The sequence below is a fragment of the Oncorhynchus tshawytscha genome, unplaced genomic scaffold (genome assembly GCF_018296145.1).
Source record: "Oncorhynchus tshawytscha isolate Ot180627B unplaced genomic scaffold, Otsh_v2.0 Un_contig_6398_pilon_pilon, whole genome shotgun sequence".
NCBI classification, from domain to species: Eukaryota; Metazoa; Chordata; class Actinopteri; order Salmoniformes; family Salmonidae; genus Oncorhynchus; species Oncorhynchus tshawytscha.
In genome coordinates this window covers 32,452-44,339 of record NW_024608202.1, presented here as the reverse complement: position 1 = coordinate 44,339, position 11,888 = coordinate 32,452, and the positions used below count along the sequence as shown (strand labels likewise).

The window sequence follows — 11,888 nt, the reverse complement described above, 5'->3', positions numbered from 1 at the left end:
GGAGAGAGAGAGAGGGAGGGAAGGAGAGAGAGAGAGAGAGAGGGAGGGAAGGAGAGAGAGAGAGAGAGAGAGGGAAAGGAGAGAGAGAGAGGGAGGGAAGGAGAGAGGGAGGGAGGCAGTAGGGAATGTGTTGGTTTATAATGTCTCGTAGGGTCCCAGCCAGCGGTGCTTGACGACTGAGATTGTGTCCCATTGTAGTTTAGTGATTCATACCTTACCACTCTACCTCCATATCTCTTTCCCTCTCTCTTTCCCTCTCCCTCTTTCTTTCCCTCCATATCTCTTTCCATCTCTCTTCTCTCAGGCTGGGGGAAGGTGTCTGACACGGGATCAGAGGAACCGAGGAGGAGGAAGAAGAGCAGTGGGATAATCTGATTGGATCCATCCGGGGTTGGAGGGCGGGGCTTCCACCGTAGAGGGCGTCAGCCTCGGCGAGTGACACCTGCGTCGACAAATCAGAACACAAGCTCTTCTCTGTGTCCACAGAGACCAGCGAGTCTTCAAGCGTGCAGTCCCGGTATAACTGGGGGCGTGCCTTGGGATGTGGCCAGAACAAGAAGTGGGTGTGGTCTCGGGTGAATAGGAGGAAGAGGAGTGGGTTGAGGCAGGAGGGGAGGGGTTGTAGAAGGAGCAGAATAGACTTCAGCACCTCCTCCCCAGAGAAAGCAGCCCCAGCAGGGAGCAGAGAGACAGGAAGGCCACTGGGATGTAGAGGAGACCGTTGATGAAGATCAACCAGGTGATGTGTTTAATCATGCTGTAGTCCCACAGCCCCTCGCACTCTCCTCTCAGCAGCTCCCAGTACAGACGGATGTAGGAGACTGTCACTATCAGCAGACACAGTGTATTCATCATGATCAGAGAGAGAGGGAAGCCTAGAGAGGAGGGTGGATGGGAGGAGGGGGGATGCAAGGGGGAGGGCAGGCAGAGAGGGGTGGAACCGTACTCCCCCACATTGACCAGAGGGAGGGATGCCAGGGTGAGAGAGACGGTGAGGCAGAAGAATGCGCACGTACGGACGCTCCCGTGTGAGGGCGCCTTTCCGTAGGCCCGTGCGCACGTCATGCCACACTGCACGGCTGCCAGGGTCAACAGCAGCACGCTTGCCTCGGACGCAAACACCCACACCCACCCCGTCACCTGGCAACCGGGACCCGACTCCCAGCGGGCGCCGTGGCGTCCAAATTCTCCCAGCGTGAGGGCGTCCACGAGGGCGAGCGTGCATGTGCATACGCCAGTGAGGAGGTTGGCAGCGGCCATGCAGGCGGTGGTGAACCGCAGCGGGGAGAGATAGCCCGCCGAACCGAAGAGCGACAGCAGCAAGAGAGAGTTCCCAAGTAGAGACACGATGGAGACGCACCACAGACCCACACGGACCAACCAGCTGCCTAGCAGGGAGTCACATGGCCGGAACGGACCTAGGCGGGCGAGACAGACATACTTTTAACAATATACAGTGCATTAGGAAAGTATTCAGACCTCTTGACTTTTTCCACATTTAGGTTACAGTCTTATTCAAAAAAAAATGTCAATAGTTTTTCCCCCTCATCAATCTACACACAATACCCCATAATGACATCACAATACCCCATAATGACATCACAATACCCCATAATGACATCACAATACCCCATAATGACATCACAATACCTCATAAGGACATCACAATACCCCATAATGACATCACAATACCCCATAAGGACATCACAAGGACATCACAATACCCCGTAATGACAAAACCAAAACAGGTTTTTAGAAATGATATGTATTTCAAATAAAGAACTAAAATGTCACATTTCCATAAGTATTCAGACTCTTTACTCAGTACTTTGTTGAAGCACCTTTAGCAGTGACTACAGCCTGGAGTCTTCTAGGGTCTGCAAGGATATAAAGATAAATACACAACGAGAGGACTACAAGTCAATAGAGTCCCAACGATCAATGGAAAGTGTTTTTTTTCTGGAAAAGGGAATTAATGAGCCATGGATCAGAGACATGGGAGGAATTTGTCTTCTGAAATAGGTTACTTGTTATTTGGCCATTGGCCCAGTTTTATTGCAAGGAATTCTAATTGGTCAACCACAGGCTAGGGCTGGGTTTAAAACTAGATCCTGTCACTTTGTTCTGTGGAGAGAATAACTGGAGAGAGAACTGGAGAGAATCACTGGAGAGAGAATTACTGGAGAGAATCACTGGAGAGAGAATTACTGGAGAGATAATCACAGGAGAGATAATCACAGGAGAGAGAATCACAGGAGAGAGAATCACTGGAGAGAGAATCACTGGAGAGAATAATCACAGGAGAGATAATCACAGGAGAGAGAATCACAGGAGAGAGAGATCACTGGAGAGAGAATCACTGGAGAGAGAATCACTGGAGAGAGAATTACTGGAGAGATAATCACTGGAGGAGAGATAATCACAGGAGAGATAATCACAGGAGAGAGAATCACAGGAGAGAGAATCACTGGAGAGAGAATCACTGGAGAGAGAATCACTGGAGAGATAATCACAGGAGAGAGAATCACAGGAGAGAGAATCACAGGAGAGAGAATCACAGGAGAGAATCACAGGAGAGAATCACTGGAGGAGAGAATCACTGGAGAGAGAATCACAGGAGAGAAATCACAGGAGAGAGAATCACAGGAGAGAAATCACTGGAGAGAGAATCACAGGAGAGAATCCTAGAGAGAATCACAGGAGAGAGAATCACTGAGGAGAGAATCACTGGAGAGAGAATCACTGGAGAGAGAATCACTGGAGAGATCACTGAGAGAATCACTGAGAGAATCACTGGAGAGAATCACTGAGGAGAAATCACTGGAGAGAGAATCACTGAGGAGAGAATCACTGAGGAGAGAATCACTGGAGAGAGAATCACTGGAGAGAGAATCACTGAGGAGAGAATCACTGGAGAGAGAATCACTGAGGAGAGAATCACTGGAGAGAGAATCACTGAGGAGAGAATCACTGGAGAGAGAATCACTGAGGAGAGAATCACTGGAGAGAATCACTGGAGAGAATCACTGGACAGAGAATCACTGGAGAGAATCACTGAGAGAGAATCACTGGAGGACACTGGGACAGAGCATGAACATCTACCTCCAAGCATGATTTGTTCTCTTTGAATTAACCTATTTTCCTCCCCCTGATTTGCTTTGGGGTCTGTGTTATTAAAGAACAACATCAACTGCTAACAGGTATGATGCTACAAGCCTGGTATACCTGTATTTGGGAAATTTCTCCCATTCTTCAGAGGTCTGTGTCCTCTCAAGGTCTGTCAGGTTGGATGGGGACGTTGCTTAAACAGAGTGTGTGTACCTGGTCACAGGTGTAAGCCAGTGCATGTGTCCTGAAGCTTAGAGTCATTAAGCAGTGGAAGTGTCTTGGTAGAGGTGTGAGTGTGAGAACTCTGATCAGGTTTTCATCAGGTGTCTGTACCTGGTACAGGTGTATTCATCTGGTGTGAGTACCTGAGTCAGGAGTATTAAACAGTGGTGTGTCTACATCTGGACAGCATGATGTATTAGGTGTGTGTCATGGTGTCAGGTGTTCCTCTGAGTGTGTGTACCTGGCATTCAGGTGTATTAAGGGTTCAATCTTGGTGTTCATCCTGACCAGGAGTATTCTCATGTCCCTGAATCTTAGGTGCCTTAAAACTCCCAGTCAGGTGTGATTACAAGCCTTTTACCTGACAGGTGTATTCTGGCATCTCTACCTAAGTGGTGGATGGTGGAGTGCTGCAGAAGGAAGGTTCCCCTGAGGGTGTGTAGAGGTAGGTACATGGATTAGAGCAGTGGACTGTGTGTACCTGAAAGGAGTATTCAAACAGTGGTGTGTCCCACTGACAGGTGTAATTAGGTGTTCTGCCTGATACAGGTGTTAAACAGTGGTGTGTGAATCTGGTAGGTGTATTAAACAGTGGTGTGTGTATGAAAATTAAACAGAGGTGTGTTTTAACTGGTGCTTGGTGTATTAAATAAAGTGTGTACCTGGTACAGGTGGAAACTGGATCTCTGACCAAGGCCTGATTGGTGTATTAAACAGTGGTGGTGTACCTGGGCGGCCACAGGTGTATTAAACAGTGGTTGTGTACCTGGTACAGGATTATTAAACAGTGGTGTGTGTACCTGGTACAGGACCTTATTAAAATGTTTGTGTCTACCTGGTACAGGTGTATTACACAATGTGTGTACCTGGTACAGGATTTTTGTTAAACAGTGGTGTGTACCTGGTACAGGTGTATTAAACAGTGGTGTGTGTGTCCACCTGGTAATCAGGTGTATTTAACAGTGGTGTGTGTACCTGGTACAGGTGTGTGTACCTGGTACAGGTGTATTAAACAGAGGTGTGTTCCCTGGTACAGGTGTATTAAACAGTGGTGTGATGTCCTGGGGTGTATTAAACAGTGGTGTGTGTCACCTGGTATTGTGTGTCATTAAACAGAGGTGTGTACCTGGTAGGATTGTTAAAAATGTTTTACCTGGTCCATTTTAAAATAGGCTGTACCTGGTACAGGTGTATTAAACAGTGGGTGTGTGTACCTGGTAAAGGCTATATTTAACAATACAGTGGTGTGTGTACCTGGTACCAATCCATCCCACAGTGGTATGTCTACCTTGTAAGGTGTATTAGGTGTAACGTACCTGGTACAGGAGATTTCATCAGTGATGGTGTACCTGGTAACAGGTGTATTAAACAGAGGTGTGTGTACCTGGTACAGGTGTATTAAACAGAGGTGTGTGTCCCTGGTACAGGTGTATTAAACAGTGGTGTGTGTACCTGGTACAGGTGTATTAAACAGAGGTGTGTGTACCTGGTACAGGTGTATTAAACAGTGGTGTGTGTACCTGATACAGGAGTATTAAACAGTGGTGTGTCTACCTGGTACAGGTGTATTAGGTGTGTGTACCTGATACAGGTGTATTAAACAGTGGTGTGTGTACCTGGTACAGGTGTATTAAACAGTGGTGTGTGTACCTGGTACAGGTGTATTAAACAGTGGTGTGTGTACCTGGTACAGGTGTATTAAACAGTGGTGTGTGTACCTGGTACAGGTGTATTAAACAGTGGTGTGTGTACCTGATACAGGTGTATTAAACAGTGGTGTGTGTACCTGGTACAGGTGTATTAAACAGTGGTGTGTGTACCTGGTACAGGAGTATTAGGTGTGTGTACCTGGTACAGGTGTATTAGGTGTGTGTACCTGGTACAGGTGTATTAAACAGTGGTGTGTGTACCTGGTACGGTGTATTAGGTGTGTGTACCTGGTACAGGGTATTAAACAGAGGTGTGTGTACCTGGTACAGGTGTATTAAACAGTGGTGTGTGTACCTGGTACAGGAGTATTAGGTGTGTGTACCTGGTACAGGTGTATTAGGTGTGTGTACCTGGTACAGGGGTATTAAACAGAGGTGTGTCTACCTGGTACAGGTGTATTAAACATTGGTGTGTGTACCTGGTACAGGTGTATTAGGTGTGTGTACCTGGTACAGGTGTATTAAACAGAGGTGTGTGTACCTGGTACAGGTGTATTAAACAGAGGTGTGTGTGTACCTGGTACAGGATTATTAAACAGTGGTGTGTGTACCTGGTACAGGTCTATTAAGCGGTGTGTGTACCTGGTACACATGTATTAAACAGAGGTGTGTACCTGGTACAGGTGTATTAAACAGTGGTGTGTGTACCTGGTACAGGAGTATTAAACAGTGGTGTGTGTACCTGGTACAGGTGTATTAAACAGAGGTGTGTGTACCTGGTACAGGTGTATTAAACAGTGGTGTGTGTGTACCTGCTACAGGTGTATTAGGTGTGTGTACCTGGTACAGGAGTATTAAACAGTGCTGTGTCTACCTTGTACAGGTGTATTAGGTGTGTGTACCTGGTACAGGATTATTAAACAGTGGTGTGTCTACCTTGTACAGGTGTATTAGGTGTGTGTTCCTGGTACAGGTGTATTAAACAGTGGTGTGTGTACCTGGTACAGGTGTATTAAACAGAGGTGTGTGTACCTGGTACAGGAGTATTAAACAGTGGTATGTCTACCTGGTACAGGTGTATTAGGTGTGTGTACCTGGTACAGGATTATTAAACAGTGGTGTGTCTACCTTGTACAGGTGTATTAGGTGTGTGTACCTGGTACAGGATTATTAAACAGTGGTGTGTGTACCTGGTACAGGAGTATTAAACAGTGGTGTGTCTACCTGGTACAGGTGTATTAGGTGTGTGTACCTGGTACAGGAGTATTAAACAGTGGTGTGTCTACCTGGTACAGGTGTATTAGGTGTGTGTACCTGGTACAGGAGTGTTAAACAGTGGTGTGTGTACCTGGTACAGGTGTATTAAACAGTGGTGTGTGTGTACCTGGTACAGGTGTATTTAACAGTGGTGTGTGTACCTGGTACAGGTGTATTAAACAGAGGTGTGTGTACCTGGTACAGGATTATTAAACAGTGGTGTGTGTACCTGGTACAGGTGTATTAAACAGAGGTGTGTGTACCTGGTACAGGTGTATTAAACAGTGGTGTGTCTACCTGGTACAGGTGTATTAGGTGTGTGTACCTGGTACAGGTGTATTAGGTGTGTACCTGGTACAGGTGTATTAAACAGTGGTGTGTCTACCTGGTACAGGTATATTAGGTGTGTGTACCTGGTACAGGTGTATTAAACAGTGGTGTGTGTACCTGGTACAGGTGTATTAAACAGTGGTGTGTGTACCTGGTACAGGTATATTAGGTGTGTGTACCTGGTACAGGAGTATTAAACAGTGGTGTGTGTACCTGGTACAGGTATATTAGGTGTGTGTACCTGGTACAGGAGTATTAAACAGTGGTGTGTGTACCTGGTACAGGTATATTAGGTGTGTGTACCTGGTACAGGTGTATTAGGTGTGTGTACCTGGTACAGGTGTATTAGGTGTGTACCTGGTACAGGTGTATTAGGTGTGTGTACCTGGTACAGGTGTATTAGGTGTGTGTACCTGGTACAGGTGTATTAGGTGTGTGTACCTGGTACAGGTATATTAGGTGTGTGTACCTGGTACAGGTATATTAGGTGTGTGTACCTGGTACAGGTGTATTAGGTGTGTGTACCTGGTACAGGTATATTAGGTGTGTGTACCTGGTAGGTGTATTAGGTGTGTGTACCTGGTACAGGTGTATTAGGTGTGTACCTGGTACAGGTGTATTAGGTGTGTGTACCTGGTACAGGTGTATTAGGTGTGTGTACCTGGTACAGGTGTATTAGGTGTGTGTACCTGGTACAGGTATATTAGGTGTGTGTACCTGGTACAGGTATATTAGGCGTGTGTACCTGGTACATGTATATTAGGTGTGTGTACCTGGTACAGGTGTATTAGGTGTGTGTACCTGGTACAGGTGTATTAGGTGTGTACCTGGTACAGGTGTATTAGGTGTGTGTATCTGGTACAGGTATATTAGGTGTGTGTACCTGGTACAGGTATATTAGGTGTGTGTACCTGGTACAGGTGTATTAGGTGTGTGTACCTGGTACAGGTGTATTAGGTGTGTACCTGGTACAGGTGTATTAGGTGTGTGTACCTGGTACAGGTATATTAGGTGTGTATACCTGGTACAGGTGTATTAGGTGTGTGTACCTGGTACAGGTGTATTAGGTGTGTACCTGGTACAGGTGTATTAGGTGTGTGTACCTGGTACAGGTATATTAGGTGTGTGTACCTGGTACAGGTGTATTAGGTGTGTGTACCTGGTACAGGTATATTAGGTGTGTGTACCTGGTACAGGTGTATTAGGTGTGTGTACCTGGTACAGGTGTATTAGGTGTGTACCTGGTACAGGTGTATTAGGTGTGTGTACCTGGTACAGGTGTATTAGGTGTGTGTACCTGGTACAGGTGTATTAGGTGTGTGTACCTGGTACAGGTATATTAGGTGTGTGTACCTGGTACAGGTGTATTAGGTGTGTGTACCTGGTACAGGTGTATTAGGTGTGTGTACCTGGTACAGGTGTATTAGGTGTGTGTACCTGGTACAGGTATATTAGGTGTGTGTACCTGGTACAGGTGTATTAGGTGTGTGTACCTGGTACAGGTATATTAGGTGTGTGTACCTGGTACAGGTGTATTAGGTGTGTGTACCTGGTACAGGTGTATTAGGTGTGTGTACCTGGTACAGGTGTATTAGGTGTGTGTACCTGGTACAGGTGTATTAGGTGTGTGTACCTGGTACAGGTGTATTAGGTGTGTGTACCTGGTACAGGTATATTAGGTGTGTGTACCTGGTACAGGTGTATTAGGTGTGTACCTGGTACAGGTGAGCACTGGATGTTAGTCTGTAGTTTAGATTCCTGTATCTCCATCTGGAGATCCTCCAGGTCTGGGTCATCTGAATAAACAACAGAACTGTCAAGTTAGATAATGGATAAGATAATGGAGTGTCTATAGATACGATAATGACATCTATAGATACGATAATGGAGTACGTATAAGATAATGATGTCTATAGTTATGATAACGGATACGATAATGGAGTATCTATAAGATAATGGTGTCTATAGATACGATAATGAAGTCTATAGATAACATAATGATGTCTTTAGTTTAGATAATTAAGTCTACAGATAAGATAATGGGGTAAATCAATAAGATAATGAAGTGTGTATATATGGTAATGGGGTATATTTTAGATAATTGGTGTCTATAGATAAGATAATGAAATCTATCGAAAATATAAGCAAGTCTATAGACAACAGAATGAAGTCTATGTATAAGATAATGAAGTCTATGGATAAGATAATGGAGTCTGCAGGTAAGATAATGGAGTCCATAGATAAGATAAAGGGGTATATCAATACAATAATGGAGTCTATATATAATGTAATGAAGTTTATAGCTACGATAATGGACTTTATAGAATAGATACTGAGTCAATGTATAAGATAATGGAGTCTATTTATAAGATAATGTAGTCTATAGATATCATAATGGTGTCTATATACAAGAGAATGGAGTCTATAGATAAGATAATGGAGTCTATATATAAGATAATGGAACTATAGATATGAGAAAGAAGTCTATATATAAGATAATGAAGTCAGTAGGTAAGATAATGCATTCTATAGATAAGGTCATGGAGTCTATAGATAAGAGAATGGAGTCTATAGATAAGATAACGGATTCTATAGATAAGGCAATGTAGTCTATAGATAAGAGAAAGAAGTCGATAGATAAGCTAATGGAGTCAACAGATAAGGTAATGGTCTATAGATAAGGTAATGAAGTCGATAGATAAGGTAATGGTCTATAGATAAGGTAATGTAGTCTAGATTAGAGAAAGAACTCGATAGATAAGATAATGAAATGAATAGATAAGGTAATGGTCTATAGATAAGGTAATGTAGTCTAGATTAGAGAAAGAACTCGATAGATAAGATAATGAAATGAATAGATAAGGTAATGGTCTATAGATAAGGTAATGAAGTCTATAAATAAGAGAATGGAGAGTGTGTGCTGCTGTGCCAGGTATCTATGATTAAGTAGGGCTCTGACATGTTAGAAACAGCATCTGTTCCAGACTCACAGACAGAACATTAGCCTGTTACCCTGCCCTGACCCTGAAACCCAGTGTGTGTGTGTGTTCTTACAGTATGTGTGCTGTGTGTGTGTGTGCGTTCTTACAGTGTGTGTACGTGCGCTGTGTGTGTGTGTGTGTAATGGTGGTATGTGTGTGCGTTCTTACAGTGTGTGTGCGTGCGCTGTGTGTGTGCGTGTGCGTTCTTACAGTGTGTTTGTACTTTTGCTGTGTGTGTGTGCATTCTGTGTGTCTGCGTGCGCTGTGTGTGTGCGCTGTGTGTGTGTGCGTTCTTACAGTATGTTGTGTGTGCGCTGTGTGCATGGGTTCTTACAGAGTGTGTCGGTGTGGATGGGGTATAGGGCTACGGTCCTCTGGTCTAGCTCCTCCTCCTCACTGCTCTGCTCAGTCTCCGGTTGGCTGATGGGCTTATAGCTGTCACATGACCCATAGACACAGCACTGGTACGCATACGGCATCTCTACCACCCTGAGAGAGAGAGAGAAAGATGGGAAGTGAGAGAGAAAGATGGGAAGTGAGAGAGAGAGATGGGAAGAGAGAGAGAGAGATGGGAAGAGAGAGAGAGAGATGGGAAGAGAGAGAGAGAGATGGGAAGAGAGAGAGAGAGATGGGAAGAGAGAGAGAGAGAGAGAGAGAGAGAGATAGAGAGAGAGAGAGATGGGAAGTGAGAGAGAGATGGGAAGAGAGAGAGATGGAGAGAGAGAGAGAGATGGAGAGAGAGAGAGAGAGAGATGGAGAGAGAGAGAGAGATGGAGGGAGAGAGAGAGAGAGATGGAGAGAGAGAGAGAGAGAGATGGAGGGAGAGAGAGAGAGAGAGATGGGAAGAGAGAGAGAGATGAGAAGAGAGAGAAATGGGAAGAGAGGTTATTTTCAGAGTCAGAAACATCTGAGGAATTTCTTTGATCAGTAGCATGCTGGTTCTTGTTAGCGTGATGAACCTCCTGCAGGGAGCTCACCATAGTTTAAAGGGAGGGATGGAGGGAGGCATGGAGTGATAGAGGGAGGGATGGAGGGATAGAGGGAGGGATAGAGAGATAGAGGGAGGGATGGAGGGATAGAGGGAGGGATAGAGAGATAGAGGGAGGGATAGAGAGATAGAGGGAGGGATGGAGGGATAGAGGGAGGGATAGAGAGATAGAGGGAGGGATGGAGGGATAGAGGGAGGGATAGAGAGATAGAGGGAGGATGGAGGGATAGAGGAGGGATGGAGGGATAGAGGGAGGGATAGAGAGATAGAGGGAGGGATGGGGAGATACAGGAGTTCTCCAAGGTGTTGTTGATGTTGAATATAGAGACTGACATGTTTACATGACAGTCAGAACACCTGAAGTCCTATTGGTGGCTGGGTCAGAACACCTGAGGTTCTATTGGTGGCTGGGTCAGAACACCTGAGGTTCTATTGGTGGCTGGGTCAGAACACCTGAGGTTCTATTGGTGAGGTCAGAACGCCTCAGGTTCTATTGGTGGCTGGGTCAGAACACCTGAGGTTCTATTGGTGGCTGGGTCAGAACACCTGAGGTTCTATTGGTGAGGTCAGAACACCTCAGATTCTATTGGTGGCTGGGTCAGAACACCTCAGGTTCTATTGGTGGCTGGGTCAGAACACCTGAAGTCCTATTGGTGGCTGGGTCAGAACACCTCAGATTCTATTGGTGGCTGGGTCAGAACACCTGAGGTTCTATTGGTGGCTGGGTCAGAACACCTGAGGTTCTATTGGTGGCTGGGTCAGAACACCTCAGATTCTATTGGTGGCTGGTTCAGAACACCTCAGATTCTATTGGTGGCTGGGTCAGAACACCTGAGGTTCTATTGGTGGCTGGGTCAGAACACCTGAAGTCCTATTGGTGGCTGGGTCAGAACACCTGAGGTTCTATTGGCGGCTGGGTCAGAACACCTGAGGTTCTATTGGTGGCTGGGTCAGAACACCTGAGGTTCTATTGGTGGCTGGGTCAGAACACCTGAGGTTCTATTGGTGAGGTCAGAACACCTCAGATTCTATTGGTGGCTGGGTCAGAACACCTCAGGTTCTATTGGTGGCTGGGTCAGAACACCTGAAGTCCTATTGGTGGCTGGGTCAGAACACCTCAGATTCTATTGGTGGCTGGGTCAGAACACCTGAGGTTCTATTGGTGGCTGGGTCAGAACACCTGAGGTTCTATTGGTGGCTGGGTCAGAACACCTCAGATTCTATTGGTGGCTGGTTCAGAACACCTCAGATTCTATTGGTGGCTGGGTCAGAACACCTGAGGTTCTATTGGTGGCTGGGTCAGAACACCTGAAGTCCTATTGGTGGCTGGGTCAGAACACCTGAGGTTCTATT

At 45.7% G+C, this 11,888-nt stretch overlaps 1 protein-coding gene across 1 annotated transcript in view; it reads right to left on the bottom strand.

Moving 5' to 3' along the window:
- Nucleotides 1-286: 286 nt before the first annotated feature.
- Nucleotides 287-11,888, bottom strand: part of LOC112239652 (leucine-rich repeat-containing G-protein coupled receptor 6-like) — a gene marked incomplete at its 3' end in the record, with an annotated part of 43,124 nt that continues 31,522 nt past the window's right edge. The window contains 4 exon segments of the mRNA XM_042312944.1: nucleotides 287-660; nucleotides 663-1,418; nucleotides 8,282-8,362; nucleotides 9,882-10,036. Coding sequence (XP_042168878.1) covers nucleotides 287-660; nucleotides 663-1,418; nucleotides 8,282-8,362; nucleotides 9,882-10,036 — 1,366 coding nt within the window.